This window comes from Glycine soja, chromosome 18 (assembly GCF_004193775.1).
Source record: "Glycine soja cultivar W05 chromosome 18, ASM419377v2, whole genome shotgun sequence".
Classification (NCBI taxonomy): domain Eukaryota; kingdom Viridiplantae; phylum Streptophyta; class Magnoliopsida; order Fabales; family Fabaceae; genus Glycine; species Glycine soja.
This window is the reverse complement of record NC_041019.1, coordinates 55,430,386-55,452,653: the sequence shown is the minus strand read 5'-3', so window position 1 is coordinate 55,452,653 and position 22,268 is coordinate 55,430,386. Positions and strand designations below refer to the sequence as shown.

General features: G+C 38.2%; 1 protein-coding gene across 1 annotated transcript; it reads right to left on the bottom strand.

The window, feature by feature from the left end:
• Nucleotides 1-1,832: 1,832 nt before the first annotated feature.
• Nucleotides 1,833-21,548, bottom strand: LOC114395626 (auxin transport protein BIG-like). Its single transcript, XM_028357455.1, has 14 exons — nt 21,016-21,548; nt 20,456-20,562; nt 19,316-19,478; nt 13,119-19,222; nt 12,382-12,999; nt 12,091-12,271; nt 11,584-11,818; nt 6,972-11,513; nt 6,668-6,890; nt 6,074-6,472; nt 5,843-5,986; nt 4,016-5,041; nt 3,085-3,588; nt 1,833-2,814 (listed from the first exon to the last, which is right to left on the bottom strand). The coding sequence occupies exons 1-14, from the start codon at nt 21,263-21,265 to the stop codon at nt 1,984-1,986; spliced, it is 15,327 nt and encodes a 5,108-aa protein (XP_028213256.1). The 5' UTR covers nt 21,266-21,548; the 3' UTR covers nt 1,833-1,983.
• Between the last annotated feature and the right edge of the window lie 720 nt (nt 21,549-22,268).

Sequence of the window (22,268 nt, the reverse complement as noted above, 5' to 3'; positions counted from 1 at the left end):
ACTGATAAATGTATAGTGATGAGAAAATATTACATTACATAATGCGTTGGGATATCCGTCGAGTTTTCGTTATGCTAAAATGAAAAATATTCTCAATCAAAGCATAAGAATGACGGATATTCCAGGTGTAGGATTTCTACATTTTTATATGCTTCATAATCATATACAGATAATCCACTAGGGTTAGTCTAGTACAGACTATATTTTGTATAATTGTTTTTAAATCTTATGTTAAGAAGAATAAAACATTAAGATAGTTGATGTTGGAATAATCGGAAAAAAAAGAAGATGGAGGAACTTGTAGCTCATGAAATTTAAAATTTTGGCTGAAACATGGACATAACGACTTGTGGGAACAACGTGAACAAATTTAGAGGCAGCAAGCAAGTGGTAAAGTTAAGTTCCGAAGTGTACTTTTCAGAGGGAAAGAGACGTTATTTTGCAACTTGTGTGCTATACGTGACAAATTCCCGTGATCGTAAAGTTACCTTTTTCCATCTAAAACAGCATGTGATAATAGTTATATTAAGTCACAGGCATGGTGCAACACTTTTTCCTTTTAATTTATACTGCTATATAGTATAATATTCAATCATAAAGGGTCCGCAATGTAACTTGATAATAAATTTCAATTTCAATTGGATCAACTTAGATACGGCTTTGGGATATCTGTATCTTGTTACAATACTTATCAGACTGATTTTTCTTCTTGTTAACATTTCTTGTTAACATTTTATTGGTGGAATAAAATATTCATTAATTTTTATCATAAAATTTGATTGATCGCCTTTAATAAAAAAATTCTCTGAAATATATATATATATTTTATTTATAAAACTCAAACACAAAACTTAAGAGATCCAACTTCAATTGTACTCATCAAAGTCTCTCAAGATCAAAATGAAATTATAATGAATATTTAAAAAATTATTGAAAATTAAAACTAAAAATGAGTAAATGATTTTTTTTTTAAATATGAATATATTAAAAATTGTGTTTTACTAAATATTTTTTATTTATTAATTGCATTATAAGTGTTATTTGCTTACAATACTCTTGCCTTTAATTATAATTTAATGGAAAAATAAGTGGGCAAACAACCAGACTTCCAAATATTTGTAACTTTTTGGTGAAGTATAGATGAACATCAAGGTTGGTGACAAATAGAAGTCATTCGTGTCTTATAAGTTAATAGTTTACTTGGAGACTGGCTGCACTTACACGTTGAGATCGGGGCTACTTGTTCGGACGAGAGAAGATATAGGACAGTGTTGGTAACTTAGAAACTACAGATGAGTGGAGTTATCGTTTTAAGAGTCCTCTGTTTTCACCACCAGAATGAACAATCCTGTTTCACACAAATATCAATTCCTGAAACCATAGACCACTGGTGTATGGAAGTTTTTAGACTAATGAAAAAATGAATTATAATTATTTTATAAACAGATCAATATACAACATGTTCTCTTGTATAAATTTATCGAACGAACGCTCAAATGTGTTGTTACTTACCCAAATGCATTCTATTTTCATGAAGAGGGCGAGAGAATAGATGCTACTAAAAGACACTCGTTCAAGTTAACTAGTGCCTTTGAAAGATAGAATTAGAAATTACATGAGACGAAGTGTACCATGTCTGAGGGTGTTCCGTCCTTAAAACTACAGTGTACCATTTCTTAATCATTCGGGGTGCGGAACCTCTATTGAGTTGAGTTATTAATGTTACTATAAAATCAACTGTTATTAGTGTTCTTTATCCTTTAAATCAGTTATCAGTTATAATGCGTAGATGCATAAGCATGTCAATTGAATGCAGAGCATTAAGAAAGATATTTTTCACCACACCATCATAAATATCCGCCCTTGCATTCTCCATCAGCTTCATACGTTCAAAAGAACATAGTAGCCAAGCGTTTTACATTCCCTCGGAATATATGTTATGCTTTTAATATTTCATTATTACAAAAAGGGACACAAAATCTTTCAGCTTTTCCCTGCGTTAATTGCAGCCTGCACAAAATCTTCACACCGGGTGAACCCGCCGGACAGGACCTCAGCTAGAACACCAACTATGTCAAAGGCTTCCTGCAAGTCAGTGGCAGAATTAATCTCATCAAGCCATGACAGCATCTCCTTGGGGAACTCGAGCAGTTCTTTTACATTCAAGAGTCGCTCTTTCATTACCACTTCCCAGCCTTCCAGAATTCCACTTTCATCTTCCCCTTCTATAGTAGATGATGCCCCTTCAGTCCTTGCAGGTGGTGTTGCACTAGTTGATTTCTTGACCTTGAAGAAACGTTGTAACTGTTCAATCAAGCCTGTATAAACAAGCATTGGACGTATAATAGACAAAAGATCACTCTGCCCTGTTTCGGTAGTAGCAGTTTGGTCCATGCTTCCAGATTCCACACCTTGTGCAGGAGCTGTAACGGATGGTGCACGGGTAGCAGACCGAGAATGTGTGTGCTGCATGTATGCATGGTAAATTCCACGCTGCAGAAAAGCACAACGATGCTGCAGCCAGGACCCGTACGACTCTGAGAGAAATGAGTTTACCATCATAAATTGGACAGTCTCTTCAGTCCCCGGCATAGGTTGGGTGCCAGATGGAGAAGAGGGTCTGAGATCTGATGAGGAAGAGGATATGTATGCTGATACGGCCCTGGCCATGGTTCGACACTGGGAGGGGTTTCCTTGATCAAGGAGATGGCATGCCATTTGGATCATAAATGGGAGGAACCGGGAATTACTTTCTCGTCCACCACCTCGGCAATCTGCACTGAATGATGCTCCTGTTGCAAACCGAGCTAACATCTACAAAGATGGGGTGGGGGGGGATGCATGAACACCAGAGTGAGACAAAATCACTTGATTCAAGCACTATAAAGATAACTCTAGTTATATCCTTTTCTAGAGAAATTATTTGAAACCAGGGACGCAAGTTATCTAAATGAACCATTTACATCAGTTGTAAATGGCACAAACAAGATTCCTTCATCAGTTTTTTTTTATTATAATCTTGTCAGTCAAATTCACCACTCAAGAAACAGGAAAGACAGAACATATTGCAGCTGAATAACATACCAGAACAATGTCATAAGTCAGCAGGCGGAGTCTACTTCCATCAGCACGTCCAAGAGCATTAAGGTTGTCCCAATACTGGTCAACATAGCGAACATACTGTGCCAGAGGAACAGATGGACCTCTGACAGGGAATAAAGAATTACAGAGACATTCATTGTTTCTACGTGTTGCTCCATCCCACTCTTTCTTCGGATTCTTCAAAGCAGCATCAGTTCTCTTGGCCTCTTGATGGCACTGGAAATGAATAATATTGCAGTAACTTACAGTGGTATAAACACACTCTCCTCCACGAGCACTTCCCGAAGAACCAACCCCTAGATTCACACGCTTACTATAAGAGTAAGCACCCAATAAATCAGCAGGTCTTAAACTGTATCCTTCCTGGCATACCATGCATGCCAGCCCATCCTCCTCCTGGACATCTTCTAAACCTTCAAGGACAGGCTGGGAAACAACAATACGTTCTCCTCCATCTGAAGACGGTTCTAGACGCATTCTAAGCCCCTGTATCAGATATAAAGGACAATTCAGAAGGGAACAGAAAATCAGACTTCATTAGAGTTTAAAGTAGAATATACAACACATGCCATATGAATCGTCAAATCTGAATGAAAATCCAATCTGGTGAAGGAAAGGAGTACAATAACCAAGGCAGCAGAAAACTTTTGCTGAACTTAAATTGACCAAGGCAGCAAAAAGTACAATAACCAATTTCATATCAAACATTATGTTTGGAAGTCGGAATAAAGAGAAACAGAGAAGAACCTGCAAAAGTAAGCACTTAGAATCCCCAATTACTGTTTCCAGTCATAGAACATGATTCTTACCCAAGGTAAAAAAAAAAAACTCAACAGTTAACTTAGTTTTACCATTTTAAACACCGTTGTTTATATACCCGAACTAAGTAAACTAAAGGTATTTGTATAAATACCTGAAGCAATTCCTCTCTCTTCCGCAAAGCACGACGCTTCATTTCATCCCTAGTTGCATCTCGCAGCTTACACACCTTCTCCTCCAAGAATCCATCTCCTTTTCCCTCCTTGTTAGATAATGTGTCCAACAAATTTTCAGCCCTTTCCCAAATTTCATTTTCTCCAGAAACTCCTTCCAAGGCATGCAACAAAGGTAAGATACCTTCCTCATCAATACACTTTTGAGTGAGCAGATGCCCCATTGACAAACCTCTCAGCATAGACAATATAAGAGGAACAGATGGCAGTGTTAAACCCTGTGCCCATTCAGCACTGTTCTTAAAGCCAGCCTGCCCAGTATTGGCAAAACTATCTTTCAAATGTGTCATTGCAGTTTTAGTTATACCCTTCTCCAGGATAATGTCCTTTATTCTCTCTCCACAAGAACTTGTCTTAAGCGACTCTGAAAGCCTAACAAAATTTTCCAGTGTGAATCTCTGCTTTGCAGCTTGCTGAGCAATATTATCATCCTTTGGATTATCCAAATGTTGTTTCTGCAAATGGTCAAATGTACCCCAATCTTGCAAGTAAGGACTAAAATGATGGACAAGCACATCCATTGCAGCAGGTTCACCATAGGTTAGGTAAGGCAATATTCGAGCAATCATCTCTGTGTTTCTCTGCTGTTTGTTTGATTTCCTAAGGCCCAATGGATGAGACAATCTCTCCAAGAACATAAGAACTATCTTCTTGGCTTGTTCCCCTGTCCCAGCTTCTTCACTAGTGACAGTAAGGGCACTTTGTGTGATGCTTATATTGTCACTTTCATTTCCTTCTAAAGTCAGACTTTCAACAATCAAAAGTATGCCTTCAGCTGGCTCCATGGCATCAACTGAGAAAGCTCTCCTTGCAGTCTCAAGAAGCAAACTTAAAGCTCCTAGCTTCAACAAAGCACGTCTGTTCTCTCTGATTTTGCAACAGTACATAAGAAGATTAAGAACTGCAACCAGTTGTTCCTGATTGGACTTGAAATCATCTCGCAGATGCTGTACATCAGGAAAAAGTGAGAAAATTATATTAACAATTTTAAGGTTGCATACTGCAGGATTAGACATTTTACAAAAACATCAGTAACAATGCATGAGAAAAATCTGAAAAATGAAAATGAACATCCTACACAAACTGCATTAGTTTTCATTCCAACACAATAAATCATCAAAGCAACTACTAAATGATGCTGTCAAGAACAATGGCATGGTCTGGTCAATGTGAAATAAGAAAAAATAATATAAAAAATAGAGAAAGAATTATACTTCAAAACTACACCATTCTCGGTGACAAGAACCATGATGTTTAGTGATGAGATAGGATTTTCTCCTAACCTTAAATAAATCTCCTTGTATTTGAAATTGGTGAGTATTCTTTAAAGGATAACTAACAAAATAGAATTTTAAATTGTAAAATTAAATCAAAATAAAATTCCATATGGTGATATGGCACATATATCATAAATGGATCATATACCCAATTGGTTTTGCCCCATATAACTAAAGAAATGCAACTCATTTTGGATGAAATTTTCGATATATACATGTTAATATTGCTTTGCTTCATTTCTTGTCATTAATACTTCTACTGCTATAAGTGCTAGTGTGCTACATTGTTGTAGGCAGATAGGAATGAACTTAAACGTCAAAATTCACATACAGGTTGTCAAACAGAGAGACTAATTCATCAATTCCAAACGCTACAACCAAAAGTATTATTATGATAATACTTAATAGTTCAAATTTCCAAATACAACAACAATGTTCAAGTCTACAGATATCAAAGAAAAAAGTGCTAACCTGAATCATCCTTAATAGTATCTCCAGTCCACCACACTCACGAACAGCACCTGCTATGGAAAACTCAACCTCTGGATCTTGAGACTCCTCCCTATCTTCCTCCAACTCTTTAATCATAGGTTCAGTTGCTTCACCATCCAATCCCTGGAATATCATAAAATATAGTATATAAATTCAAAACCAGATGTTTAACAAATAAGGAAAATCACATGTTCAATGATAGAAACAAACCTGGAGCCGATAAGTCACTGTCATTGGTGGGCAATCTCTGGATGAGTTGACAGCATTTGGAGATAACAAGTTGGAATTAGTCACATTTGATGAGTGATTTGATTTCTTCCAGACTTGCTCATAAACTTGTGCAATGCTCAAATCAAGAGAGATAATATTGCCAGCAACTAACAATTCCATTCCATAGTCATCCTCAAGAAAATCTAACAAATCCAACTGATGGCAGATCTTGTTCTTAACATCGCGCATTAATGGGCCAATTTCAACACTCGAATATGGATTCTTAGTCATTGATCCCCTGATAAACTCTTCCTGGGTATGTGCTTTGTTCAGGACCACCAAATATACAGGCTCCGGTTTTGAGGGGCAGATCACATTGCAGAGTTGCTCTAAGATAAACTGCAAATGTAGGTGTAGATTCCATCAAGTTCACAATGAGCCAATGTAAGAGTCTATTATAAATTTACCATTCAATATTTACATGTTAATCATATTCCCATGTAACCAAATTGATACTTTGTTGGATAGAAAATTACTGCAACTGATTTAGAGGATAAATAAGTTAGGAAATTGAAAAATAAAATCCATCCATACCAAACAAGCACGCCCCTTTCTCTCCTCTCTGTGTATTTCCAGACCATTGATGCATGCCCTTATGAATTGTCGCTTGTTTTCACCGCTTTCTAGCAGCAGACTATCTAAAAGATCTTTAAGGAGCCGATTGCAATCACTAATCAACTTTGTCTTTTGAACTATCAAGCCACGAATTACAATAAGGGCCTCAAGAATTTCAGAAAGTAAGTCATCTCGCATGAATCTGGAAAACAAAAAAAATTTAATAAAATCATGTAAACCAAAATTTCAACCACAAGTAAACTTATTCAAGTAGCAATTGTACCTTGATCTGATATTTGGAACCTCCAAAAATTTACCAAGAAGCTCTATGAGCTTGTGAAGGATAAACCCCTGGGTTATATCAATGTGTAGACTCCGCTCCAACGACTCAACATTACTCACTTCTTGGGTAATTAGAGTACAAATGGTCCGTAGACACCCCCGAACAGTCAAAAATAAAAGAGCCTCCTCTGAATCTACCATCTTGAATAGCAACTCAAAATACTCTGCAGCACTTTCACCCGAAGAAAGTGTTGCTGGTAACAAAGAAAGCACTAGGTTCAGCAACCGAAATCGTCTGGATGAACTTTGAGTACAAAGCATGGTTATGAGTGTGCACATCTCTGATCTAATGGACTGAGAACAAGCACTCAAAACAAGTTCTTTAACCCATGAACCCAACTCAAACACCGATAAGTCACTTTTAGCTGCTTTACCAGCATGACGCTTCCACCTCAGAGCATATTTAACTGCCAGGTAATCATGCCTTTGGGGTCGTGACCTCTGGCCAGTACCTTTGACTGCCTGAGACACTTTATATTGCCTTCTAACAAAATCAAGATAGGAAGCTCCCCTCTCCCATTCTGAATAGCTCAATAATTGAATATCTCGAGTCTTGGGTGTGGCATCCCAATTTCTTTCTGATGAGTCTGGGAATGTTTTTGTTCCACTGACAGTGACTGCACCAGTCAAGGACCCAGATACATTTTGATTACTCTCATCCTTTGTATTTGTAGAAGATTTCCCAAGGCTTTGCTCTTTGTCTGGTGTCTCAGGTTTTGGAGGTGTGCATGCTTGAGATATAATTCTCAGACAAGGAAGAATGACATGCTCAGATATGGCAGGATGCTTGGCACCTAACTTGATGGAAGAGAATAATAATTGAAACACAACACGAAGTCTTGATTCCCAGAATTCATCAGCCAAAGAACACACCTCAGAAAGTAATAGCAATTCCTCACGAGTAGTCACTGCAATGTCCATGGAGCGATGATGCTCAAGGCAGTACAAAACTTTCTTTTGTATCAGACCGTTCAACTCAGTAACTGCATTTACATCACCTTCAGATAAAGAACAAAGTACAATCCTTGCTTGGACGCGGGCAGCTTTAGCACCTTGATGAATGTTATTCTCAAATAACTCGGACAAAATGCCAGCTGAAACAAGTTGTTTCTTAGAATTTGGATGCCTTGCTAGCACCTGTAATAGTTCCAGACATTGTGTTACAAATGTAGTTGCACAGCCATAGCAATCATTTGGTGATCTGGAAACCACAAATCTTGAACCCACACTAGTATCAGAAAGCTTCTGGTGCAGATAACTCATCAACACCTTACGTAGCCCTTGCAGTGTCTGGACACTTTTGCTGACAGAATCAAAAGCTGCTTTGCATTTTTCACCATATAGAACTCCAAGAAGAGCAATCTTCTTGTTGATCTTACATGATGGACCAGGTAAAGAAACCATCATTTGCTGTACAGAGTCCTTCTGCTGTGAGTCTATTTCACTGTCACCAATGCTTGATACAATTTTTAGCAAGTGTTTCTTGAAGCCCAAAAGTTGCTGGTATCTCCTATGAGCATTCTCTGACTCAGATTCTATGGCTGCCAATCCCTTCTTCATATCTTCATCATTCTCCATATTATCAAACGTAAAACTTGGCTTCGCCATGAAGTTAAACTCAAACCGCCCATATTTACTGTATCCGCACTCATTGCATAGAAAAGAATCCAAATTCTCATAATTGATGTTGCGACATTGCCTACATTGATAAGCATTTTCATGACAATTGCTACATAAACCATGTTTATCTGTGACTGGACGACTACAACGTGGACATTGCAATGGTTCAAGAGACAATGCCTGAAGATTTTCATAGAATGAATCCAGTTCAATCATGAAGTTACAAGCAGTAATAGGAATCGGAAATTCAACTTTAAGTTCTGTCTGATTGAATGCAAGATGACAACTCTTTGCACGCTTCCATAAAGACCAGTTATTTTTCAACTCTGATATGTCAGTGACTGGCCTGTTATTATAGTATAGGTTCAAAACCTTCACTGATTTTGACTTTCTGGCATCATGAACATTCATTGTCACAGTCTGGATCGTGTAACTCCCAGTGCACTTCACTATGATCCGGTTGTCAGTGAATTTTGTTTCAGATTTCAGAGAGTCTAGCTTCATCCTGCTGTAAGGTACTTCAGGAGTGCTGCAGGCAACACAAGGCTCACTCTCAAGATAGTATCCATCAAATTCCACTAAGCCACTCAAAGTATTATATATGCGAGAATTTGGATGGTTAGCTAACAGCTCATTCTGTGAATGGAGTGTCTCAAAGATGCATTTAATTACATCAGGTGTCAAGCATCGGCCCACAAGTTCAGAAATCTTGTGTTTTGAACTAGTATCAGAGGATCTTCCAAGCAACCAAGTAACAAGTTCTGTATACTCCACAATATTCTGACCATACATTGGGAGGAACTTAACTTTCTGCAAGAGTGCCACTAGAATGGTTTCCTTAAATGTTGGCTTGGCATGATGCCAGACACCAAATAAAACTAACTTAGCCTCTGCACGCACAGTAATTGAATTCCACTCCAGAAGGAAACCATCAATGAGCTGTTTCAAAATATTGCTACTCTTGTCAGTGAAGACATCTACAGCTGCCTCCATATCCAAATAGGACTTCTCTGAACCAGATTCACCTCCATCTTCACCTTTCTTTTTCTTCTTTGATTCTTGAGATATGGTACCTGATTTGCTTGAACTTATGTCTCCTGACTCCATTTTTTGTGGAGTGTGACCAACATCTTTTCCTGTATAGAAGGCAAAATTGAGAAGTTTAAGAGTCTGAATAACAGACTCTTCACCGAAATAAAATATTCCATTCATCAGGAAAGACAAAATATCTCCATGCCTTAAACAGTACTTTTGCCAGTTACGAGGACGTGCAGCTGCAACTTCGGCCATAGTGGAAAGGCATTTCACAATCTTTACACTTCTTTCATATGGGATAGGATTATTTTGAAAACCACCAGATTTGTTTGTGTGTTTATAAAGTCTTTTGGCTTCAGTAGAGAACTGCCAAGAGTCTCGAACACTGTAATAATGAGACTTGCTGCCACAGAGATGCAGAAAAAGCCTCCTGGCATATCTTCTTACAAAATTGGTGTGAGGATTGTTGATGTAAGTGCAGAGAACATCTTGATAACCATCAAGCTTCAAATCCTTACCATGTGATAACTTGTAGACCTTTTCCTTTTCCCCAGTTTTGTCATGCTTTTCTGGCCGAACAAGGGTGTACACCAGCCGGAAAGCATTCTCTAATAGAAGCCTGTGGTAGTCCATGAAGATATCTTTTCGATGCACTTTGGCATACGAATCGGAAAAGAAAGGTAAAAAATTACCAGCTGGTAAATCTCTACGTACTGCTAGTAGAGCTCCACATCCAGGCCCAGCATTGCTGTGCACACCTTCGTTGTTAACAGGAGATTTGAAAACATACACTAGCTGCTGTAATATATCCATTAAATAGTTTACAAAAGATTGCTGCCTAAGAGAATCACAAGCTCGAAGCAGTTGTGATGCAAAGTCAATCTTCTGTTGGTCATCTACTGAAGTCTTAGCACAAGCAGAGGTGGATGGTGGAAATTGGACTACATTTTTATCATGCATGTCAGTAGTTCCACTCTGTCTAGGAATGGAACCATCACTACCAGGCTGATGCCAGTTTCTAAGCATCAATGTGAAAAACATGAAGACCAGGATTGCAACTTCACCAAATGATGAACGGGTTTTGCCTACAAATGGTCTGTCGAGATTAATCTCATCCAAAAACCACTTGATTAGCTTCTCCAAATCTAAGCTATCTGGCTTGGAGCTGTCTATAAAAGGTCCACCTACAGCAGATGACAACCTGTAGAAAAGCTGCATAACAGGGATTGCTTGAACTCCAGAGGTCGTATCCATCCATCCTTTCAATTGTTCAAGAAGCTCAGAAAGAAGTAAAGAATTTATGGCCCTTTTTGAAGCACTGATTGAGACAGGATCAGTTAAAGAAGCAGCAAAATCCCCAGAATCATTTGGTTCCAAGACATGAATTGATGGAGAAGAATTTTGCATGTTGCTATCAGCAGGTAAAGGCAACAAGTTCTGGTCACTAACATCATCAGCTGTGAACTGAAATTCATTTCCATCTCCCACTGAGTCCACTTCTATCGGAATTGCTGTCATAGGATGATCTCTAGAGTGTGGTGGAGGAAGACGATCTGCATCTGGTACTTCATAGCAAGCCTCACACAAGTCAAAATCAGGACAAACAGTACAATGCCATCTCCGCCTTTGTATAGGTACTGTAGAGCAACCATCACAACAATATTGGACAGATGAAGTAATAGTATCGTCCTCAATCATGATTTGGTTATTTCCAGTACTTGGGTCAGCAGGGCCAGGAACTGACACCACACTCTCAACAGCATCATCTGTAGCCAACATGGTTTGCTTTGGAAAAGGGACCTGAAGCAATCTTGAAGATATGGCCAAACTGGGGAGGAAATGTGTGAAAACGTGAATATCAAATTCAGAGCCAAAAAAAAAAAAGTAAGCTAAAATACCTGCTAGCAGTTTGTACAGCCTCATTGGACGAAAAGAGAAGCTTCTTAAGTAACACAACAGCAGGCGCCACAGAATGCACTCCTGCATCTTTTCCGTGTAGGGCTAAGCATTCAGCATAGCAATAAATGAGTTCAACTGCAGACATAACAATGTTGTTCATGGTTTGTGTGTCAGGCTGCTCAAAATCCAAAATTCCCCATAAAACTTGCATAAGTACATCCACCACTTCTGAGCCTACACCAGGAAAAAAAAAGGGAAAAAAAAAGATTATATCATAATAAAATGGTAGCAAATAGAATAAATATGCCCACATTAAATCAAGGACGTAAACCTAGGACTTTAGTAGAGAGAAATCTCATTGTAATCAATTAGTCATAGCATGCAGCAAACATGGATGTTTATATCAACAGATGCTTATTCTTATCTCCCCACTGTGCATTTAAATATAGACAAGGAAAAGCTAATTTCTATGTATTTTACGATTCAATCAGTAAAGACAACAGTACCCTTTGTCTCCAGAAATGTTGCTAAATTTGAGCGACGTTGCAATGCAATCTTACAGACTGCATGCATCTGGATGGTGAACTCTTCAATGATCCAACTTCCTGCAGCACCACCTATCCCAAGCCTTGATGATAGTAGTGATGAGGATTTTACAACTCCAAGAAGTTGCATAGTATCCTTAACCTAATGTTGGAATGCACATGGTAATAATTAGCATGACATTAACATAGATAAGCAGAAATACTGAACAAAACAGACTTGGTAAAGGAGAACCAAATGACACTATAGATTACTTGATGATATATCTCTTTCTTGGGAAAAACTGCTTGTAAGACACGACTAGCAGAAGCCTGCAGAATTGGTTCCCTATCACACTCGAATATCGTTTCTAGTATTGGCTTGCACTTGAGTTTTCCAAGTTCTGTCCTTGCTTCCTCAAACCTTGAGATATCCTGTTGCTTACATGATGAGTAGAACTTAGTAATTAGCCTGAGTCCATCTGCTATTACTTGCTCCTGAATAGGAGCAGACTGCATCGATCGGCGCTTCTTTGCAGACCCACTAAGTGACGAATTTGAACCAAGTACTCTTGCTTCCATATCTAAAACTGCATCCATTTTCTCTTTCCAACCAAATTCATCTTTAGCTCGGCCATAAACTTCAAGCGAGTCTATTCTGGGGAGTGTTGAGCCATTAAAGGTTGGCCCAACTGAGATTGTAAATTCTTCATCTGCAAGAAGAGATTCTGCAACAGTAAATGGAATATCGTACCAGGACCTCATTCCTTCATCAAATTTAACAACCCTTTGGAAAATAGAAATGCTAGACGGTATGTGACTTGCTGATGTATTTCCCACATGAACTCGAAAACCAACCATGACTATATCAGGATTTGAATTGAAGACAGATATCTGTAAAAATACATAAAAGATGTCAACCCCCCAGTCACAAAACAGAGTATGTCACAAGGTAAAACTAATTATAAATATTCACTTTGAAATAAAAGTAATTCCAAAAGAATAAAAGATACCTTAAAACCAGCAGGACTTGGGCTTTCTAGAAAACCATCATCATTTCCCAAACTCTGTTTAGCTCCTTCTGAATCTCCATTCCTGACAGCATCACCACCCAGTTTCAAATCCTGCGTAATGCACACAGTCTTCTCAAAGAAATCAAGAGGAAATTCAGGATTTGTACCAGCATAGGCTTTATTGAGGATTCCAGAACCCAATTTCTTAACTTTCTCGGATGCTGCAATCACACCAGAATCCACACCAGCAGGAGCATGAGAATATATTTGAAGGCTACCATCATCATGTAAGACAAGACAGTGGATTTTATCCTTTGATAGTGGTTGGCATGCAATCATACCAACTATAGGTGAGGTTGAACCCACTGAATGTCGCATACACTGTGCAATTATCTCATATTCCCCCATTGACACAGTGAGCGCAGAATTTGATTTCATTGTTGATAAGCAAACAAATAATCCACTGCCAGCCAGCAATTCTTTCCAATGATGTACTCCAGCAGGCTGCAGCTTACTTTCTTGTTCCTCGTATACAAAAGACATCTCAACTAGAGAGGCTGCATCAGGGCTTGGGCGACCCACCACTGTGGTGCCATCTTGAAAAGATACAAAGAGTAGCTTACAAGTTGAAGAGAAGTATAATGATGATCCCTTTGCATGAATCTCTTTTCCCTGAAGGTGTACAAGTTCTTTCAATGGCACAGCCCCAACATTACCCTTAACTGACAACTCAAACCTGAATATGTTTCCATTTTCTGAAAGAACAAGGAGAAACATTCTTCCTTGGGAAGCTGGACAAAGAACTGCATCCACAATCATGTCATCTTGCAAAGTGAAGTACTGCATTGGACTGATGTTGTCCAAGGACAGGTCATATATCCTAACAAATCTGTTAGTCACAACCATTAACTGAACTTGTGAGCTTGGAACCCAATCCACCCGTCTAATATATGCACCTTGCAAAGCTAGTTCAATGGCAAGGCGGTCAATCACTTCACCCCGAGGATTCAATGTCAGGACCTGGCAATCCTCATATCCTGCTACAAGAAGATAGTTCTCAACAAAAGGGTTGAATGCAAGTTGTACAATTTCAAAGCGGACAATATTTTTAGAAAGAGGTTTCACATTGGTCTTGTCGGCTGTCACAGGTGCAATGGTGGCTTGACCAATCAACTGCTCAACATCATATATAGCAACTTTATCACCTTCACCAACAGCAAGTCGACCTCGTCCACTCACACTGAGTAAGGACTTCACAAGAGAACCATTAGCTAAATGTGATTTAAGCTCTTTGGCATTTGAATAATCAACCTTTATCTTGAGATCAAATGATCCACTTTTATATGTTTTCTTTAATTGCAAGAGATCAATGCCATGAGAAATCACCTTGTCTTCACCCAAACTTATTTTCTTATCCTTAGAATGGTGAGAGTCTCGTCTGCTAAGTATAAATGGCAACAAAGAAGAGCAAAGATTGAGCACCCGACTCTCAATATCAAGTTCTTCCAATAACAACGGAATCCGTTCTTGAAGTTCTTTTGGAATACATAGCCTGAGAGAGTTATCTGCATCTGAACTGATTTCTTCTTCAAAATCTGAATCACTGTCCGGCAGCTGATCTCCATCCTCAGGGAAGGATAAAAATGACTGAAAAGTATTTGAGCCACGAACAGGTGCACTGCTATCTCCAGTAAACTTTCGAGGTTTCAGGCATTGACAATTACTACCCCTCACACCCCCAGCTCCACAGTCACAAAAGAACCGGCTTGAACGTGAATAGACAACACGATGACCCCGATGACAAACCTTGGCACAGACTGAGCAGCAGCCTTTTGATACAGTCAAGTCACACGTATAGCAGAAATACCAATGTTGCTCCATGAAATTGCTGCCACTGGAAGTAAATGTGCAAACTTTAGAGGCAAGGACTCTTTCACTGTTAGCATCATCTTCATCGTCCTTATCTATGCTAAGAACCTCTCCATCAGAAGTTGCATCATCCTCATCCTCATCCTCATCCATAGAAGTTGCATCACATTCGAGAGAGGTTGACCCCCCTTCTTGATTGGCAGAAAGGATAAATGTCTCAGAATTTTTTCTGGATCCAACCAGTTGAGCAGAAGAATGTCCTACCCCAAGACTATTGCCAGAAGACTTCTTAGTTGTCTTTTGCAAGGAAATTTTACTGGATCCACAATCACTCAAGACAGTTTCAATAAAGGCAAAAAGAAACTTCAGTCCTGGAAGCAGATTTTCATTGGCCACCAGTTTCTCCATCAACATTGCAGTCCTTGTCAAAACCTGTTTCATCAAGAACTCTCCTCTAGAAATTTGAACAATGAAATTGAAAAAAGACTTTGCTACATGTATATCAAACAACAAAAAAGCAGAATCAAGTGACCCCAGTGCAGAATTAAAAATATGTTGTTGCAATTCTTTTGATTGTTGTTCAGAGGGTGGTGATACAAGACACAGAATAAAATTCATTGTTGATTCCCTAAGAGAAATGGAGCTCCCCTTTGCACAGTCCACCCCACAATCTGATTTCATTATGCTTCCTAAAAGCCTCTTCTCCAACCACTTAGATACACAATGTATGTCTCTATCCAGAAATTTCCTTTGTATCCTCATTCTAAGGTCAGGAAATTGCTCTCCAGACAAAAGATCCACAAAGAATCCAAGAACCTTCACATTCACTGATTCAGAGAAGCATGAATCTAAAGCATCAATTAGAACCAAACAGTCTCCAAGATGCAAATGCAAAAGCCTATTCATCTTCTCAGGCACATTTTCAGCACCAAGATAAAAATGAAATATAACAGACTTCGAAGGGTCTTTTCTTAGGCTGTTTAATATTTCAATAATTTTACAGATTATCCATTCACGAACACTGCAATCACTTGCTCCTCCAGCATTGACATCCTTCAGAAACCCTTCCATTTGCTTCATTAGAATTAAATCTTCATAACACGAAAAATCCAGTTCAGCACTCAAGCTGTGATAGATAGTGTTACATTTCCCATGAACACTTTCAAAGGTCCTATCATACTTGATGATCATTACTGCATCAAGAACTTGCCCAAGGATTTCATCCTCCAAATTACTAATACTGCCTCCTTCTTTTACTCTAAGTAACCCATCTAAAACAAAGATAATTCCTCTTATGCTAAGGACACAAGAAAACATAGTAGAACTAGGAGTACAGAGATTAAAAGGAAAGCCATGCAACAGGCACTCCCAAGAAGCTCTAGAAAGAATTCCAGAAGCTTTTTTATCAACAACAACATCCAACCTCAAAATGAGGCTAAGAACAGACTGCAGCTCACCTGCATTCGAACCACTCCTCTCTAGGAGCTCATCCTGTAGGCTTTGGTCCATTTCAGTATGTTTCAGAAGCAAGAATGGTGAAAATCCAGGAGCCAGCTTTTGCTTGTCATTAAGGATATCAAGGAAAGCGTTCTGACAAACTTGTAAATGCTTGTTCAGCAATGATGAGAACAGCTTTACAAGCAATGCAAATTGGCCAGACTCAATCATGGAGGAAATCATGCTTCCAGCAACTTTAACATATTTATCATCCCCCAAAGCATTCCCAGTCCAGGTTAGACCATGTCCAGAAATAGCATTATCCATACAATATCTCCATATGCCAACGTTAATGAAGGAGATCACCAGAGATAGCCACATTCCACTTCTGAGGAAATACCAACCTAATTGCTCAATGCCTTTTGGTATGGGCAAAGCATCATTTAAATGCTGAAGCAGGCTCAATATAGCATCTGGAGAAATAGTGAACTTCCCAATGCCCTCTGGATGGCCATGGAGTAAATGGCTGAAGTGGAAAAAATGCAACATATTAGATGGATCCATAGGGTGATCTTGATCCCAAGATTTAATTGTATGGTCTGCTTCAGAGCCTACATAAGGAATATCCCAACAAAGGGAGAAAACATATCGTTCAACAATTAGATCCTCAACTGCAGTGGCCATTTTACCACTCCAAAACCCCAAAATCAGAGAAAAAGTACAGTATATCTCTCCCCAATTCAAAGTTAAGCTGTCAATTGCCAGATCTTCCCTAACAAGAGAAGCAGAAGACCCAGAAATATCAACTAGGTGTCCAATCAAGCTACTAACAAAAGCTTCCTCTCCAATCAATCCACCTGCAATGTTTTTAAATGCAGTTGAAGACCAAGATGGCATGTGATCATTAACTTTGTTTGGCATAGATGAGCCAGAAAGTGGTGCTTCCCTCAACTTAGATCGCACATCTATGAGCAATGATGTTGGACAAGTCTGTTGGTGAAATATCATATGACGAAGAATTAAGATCAACCTTGAAACTACTAAAGCCCAACATGTTAAATGTGTGCTGTTCAAATCTAATGTCAAACTTGCAACTTCTTTGAGGGTTGAAAAGATTAATTTTGCCATCACTGCCTTTTCTCCTTCAGAAGACAAGTGGAATGCCATAAGAACCACCTCAATGTGAAACAGCGAGGGAAGAGTACCTACAAGATCATTGATACTTGGGCAATTTATGCACACAGTTTTTGCCTTCTCAACAACAAAGGCAACATATACCCTGCAAATCTTGGTTCTCAACTGACTACCAGAAGAACCAACCCTACAAAACAGTGTGTGAGCAAGCAGGGTCAGGGTTCTGTCATTATAACTAAAAGAACCATTCTCAACAGTTAGGATTTTATCTACAAGGTAGTCTTCAAGTGAATCATTCAAAGCATGGCTAGTGAGAAGGTTGTGTAAAATATCAAAGCACAGATCATGGATATGCCCAATCTTTCCATCTACAAGTAATGGGGTACAACTATCAGAAATATTATCTTCAGAACAACAGCCCTGACAATTGAGTAAGGAAAGCAAAATATCAATGTCTCTACTGCTGAGTTTGTTGCAGGCATCAACATAAAGAGAAGGATGCCATTCAGCAGAGAAGATGCACGTTTTAAGAAAGTTCAAAAGTTCTATAGCAGCTTGTGTTGGCATATTTTGATAGCTGGAACTAGAAATTAAAGCAGCAACAGGTGCTTGTTCACATCCATCTGTAGATCCAACAGAACGCCCAGTTTCAGAAAAAAGATCTCCAAAAAGAGCCTCATCCTCATGGCATACTGCATTTTCAACTTCAGATGTCCCAGCAACTTTTGCCAAACTAGAATGGGACCTTTCCATTTTTGGCCTTAATTTCAGACCTTCACAATGAAGGAACAAAGCAAGTTGCGTCAAATTGGCAATCCATTGGCTCGACACAGGAAACATTAATTTTAGAAGCTCTTCCAAAGTAAATCCCTTCAGCAAAGGAACAGGCTCCAGATGAACAAGGCACGAAGGAGAACCGATCTGTGAGTCAGTAGAACTGCCAACAAGTTCCACATCAAAGTCTTTCCACTCAAAAGGAACCAGATGCCTTTGTCTTTTCAGATCAGTAATGAGTTTCAGTGTATAAACAATAAATCGGGGGAAGTAAGCTAAGGGGGGCTTCAAATTGGGAGCAAATTTGTCATATGTCCAAACAGAAGAATCCAAACTCTCCAATATAGCTGCTATAATACATGTTTGGATATTCTTGGAAACATTGCTATTGCCAAAAATAACCTGAACACTGTGAAGAAATTCTTCTATAACCATTAAAATAATGCTCTCAAAACTTCCCTCAGTAACAGAAAAGGTATTCACATACTCAAATTTAATTCTAAACAAACTAAACAGAGTATTAGAAAATGTGGCAACTGCCCCCATCAATGAGGCATCATATTCAACATATGGAACATCCTTCAAGAGACTTCCAAGTATCTTTAACATCCTCAAAATGAATGACAGTCTCCTTCGAAAATTTTGACTCATGGCCTTCTCATCAAATACATTTTTTACTTTAGCTAGCTTATTGCATAGCAAGATCAGGCGAGGAGTGCATTTTCCATGGACAACTGCCCAGTGCTGGGATAGAAAGACAAAATTATTGAAATATTGATAATAAGTCTGTTCAATGAATCCAGATTCTTGCCTATCATGAGGCACACGTTCAGAAGCCAAAGTCTTTAAAAGCCAATCCATTGATTTTTCTTCCTTTGAGCATTTGAAACCTTTTGATAAGAAAAAAATAGGGCACATGGTTAGGATAGAAGAAAAACTATGACAAGATAACAATTGAGTGATTTTGGGCAGTAAAATTGTACCTTCTAGATGGCATTTTTTGTAGTCATCCACAAAACTACCACAACAATCATCTACCATTGGCAACATATCTACCAAGGCACTAGCAATTGTGGGTTGCAACATGTCTGCTACCATATTTATTCCATCAACCAAAGCCATCTCTAAAAGATGTAACATGTTGTTCTGGAAGATCCAACAATAATGAGTAATGCAAAAAACAATACCCACAACATTAACAGAAAAGAACACAGGTCAAAACACTAAATACAGAAGGAAATCAATTTAACCTAAGCCTGCTGGACAGTATTTTGTTCTAAATGTATATTAGCAAAGGAACCTTTTTGCTTCCTCAGTCAGGGATAGAAATCAGAAAAACCTATTGGCATACAATATCATGATGTAGAAAGCAGGAAACAATGGAAACAACAAAATTGGGCCCAATATACAATTTTGTCATTCAACTTAATAAATATCTCACAAAGGCTTAAGGCAACTTGGGCAAAAATGAACATATGATGACTTTAGAATCTATCGCCTAATCTATTATGAGATAGATTTGTCCATCTAACTTATTCTAGAGACAATTCTTTTGGCAAATATCCAGTGGGGTTAAAGAACAGTGCTATTCTGGTATTACATATAAATTATCTCTTTTTTTCTATTTGTCTATTTTCAATTTTCTGTTCTTTAGAGGTTGCTCATCATCTTTTATGTAATTTTGTTAATTTCTTTCCTTTCTCCATCCTAACAATTAAGCATTGGGTAGTGAATACTCCATCTTAGAGGTGCAACACTCAAATCCCATTGCGACCAATTGTGAAGGGGATAAGCTACCCACTATTGTATGGCCTCCAAGCTTCTTTGATGTATTCTTATTTATCTATGGAAAAAATTGTTGATTCAGATTGATTATATAATGAGTTTCTATAAAATCATATGCAACTGTTTACTTAATAGATTTGTGCCACTGATGTGCCCTATAAAATAACCTTTAAATTTCATTACAATAATAGCAACTGATCTTGTTGTATCATATGACTTATTTGAGAATTTGGAGACCAAATTAGACTTCTCCAAAATCTTGCAGATAATTCAGCAAAGTCTGCACCCTGCTTTCATAAAATTTCCATACTACAGAACTTCAGCACTAGCAAACATACCTGAATTCCTAGATCGTCACTATCGAATCCAGAATTCTCCAAATAGCACAGAGCAAATTCTATAGACTGTTGCACAATCGCAACCAGCACGCCCTCCGCTTGCTCCACTATTCATGCAAACAATCAAAACACAACACAAAATGACAATTAAAACTTAAAGGAAAAAAAAACAAATCATTTGAAACACAACAAAAAATGCAAAAAAATATAAAAAAGAAGTAGAAGAAGATAGTAAAAAAGAAGACAAAACTTAGATGCAGTTTCATAGATGCTTTCGGTGCTTCCTCCAATCAGAATAGAAATAGTTTCGTATCAGTAATCTACGTAATGAAGGTTTCCATTAAAAACTCAACACAGATTACCGATATTACTGAGGTGAAACTCCAATCTGATTGGAAAACAACACCAAAGCTACTTATAAGTTTTCAAAAAAAGCTCGCTCTCTCATTTGCAGACATCACACTCGTCAGAACAAGGATCGCACAAGCGAAATAGTACGACAGCAGCAAAACGCAACCGAAAATCAAGTTGCGATGTTGTTGCAAAGAGAGAGGAGTTACCTGACAAAGATCGAGAAGCGAAAGTGATTTCGTAGGCGAGCGAGGAAATCGCGTGAATCTGCGCATCGGTCCAGCAGAGGAAGCGCGAGGTTCCGTCATCGGAGGATTGGAGACCGCGGCGGAGAACGGAGCAGAACGCGTTGAGACCTAACCGGACGGCGTCGTCGGAGCGGAGCTTCAATAGAAAGTCACCGGACGAGACCGGCGGCGACAGAGCCTCGGCGAGGACGGCGAGGCTATCGGCGGCCATGACGGAACGAATCAAGAGAGAGAGAGAGAGTGAAGAGTGAGTGCGGTTTTTAGCGAAGTGGAATGGAATCGAGTAAACGAAAAAGAGAACTGAGGGGTTTATGGAATTTATATTTATAGAGCGTGATGAATTGGAGAAGAAGAAAGGGACAGAGACTATTGCTGCTGCTTTCCGAGTTTGCTTAACCGGAAAGCAGGAATTTGAGAATTTTCATGGCACGCTCGCTCACTGTTGTTCTGAACTAAACTAAACGTGTTGCCTCTGCCAAAGAGTAAACCCGGTAAAAAAAAATCTAAAAACCATTTCTTACTCTCCCATTTTGTTAAACTCGTTGGTCTGTTTTTATTTTGGTTTTTCATTGTTGTTTTCTACTTTAAAACACTAAAATTACTTTTTTTTTTGTCTAAGCACAAGTGTTAATAAGTTTGAATTTTAATTCAGCTTCGAATTCTAATATGAAAAAATTATGTTAAGAAAAAAATACACATTTTATATGTGTTAATAATCCCCTATCAATGCTAGACTGATCGCTTCTTACAAATTTAGATTTGACTAGATATTTTTTTAAAAATTTAAAATTTAAGAATTAAAATATCTAAAGACATGTTTGTATTAACATAATAATTGTGAATGCATGAATGAGTAAGAAAGAAATAATATTTTTGTTTCACTTTTGTTTTACGAGAGAGGATTTACCTCAATTCAAAAGTAATAACATGTTTTTTTCACATTTTGATATGATTTTTCACGTTTTAGATGTAATTTTTTAAAAATAAAAAAGTTAGAGTTTTGCATTCTAAACATAATTCCTCCGTCTTTAACAAGTTTCCAAACATTTTTAAATTTTTTTAACGTGACAACATAATACATTTGAAACATGAGATCCTTTTACAAACATTCATGGTAGGCTAGTAATAAGAAGATGCATTAATACAATTTTGATGACTGACTTAATGGTTATTCGTGAAAGAAATTTTAACTACTCGTCTTTATTATATGATGA

Bases quoted from the DNA above. Each gene is read 5' to 3' on its own strand.
- LOC114395626 (XM_028357455.1), bottom strand. From the start codon at position 21,265: ATGGCCGCCGATAGCCTCGCCGTCCTCGCCGAGGCTCTGTCGCCGCCG. The intron at 11,514-11,583 runs GTATTTTAGCTT...TTTCCTCCCCAG, and splicing joins GCTGTACAAACTGCTAGCAG to TTTGGCCATATCTTCAAGAT. The intron at 6,891-6,971 runs GTACAATTGCTA...TTTGTTTTCCAG, and splicing joins GTTCCAAATATCAGATCAAG to ATTCATGCGAGATGACTTAC.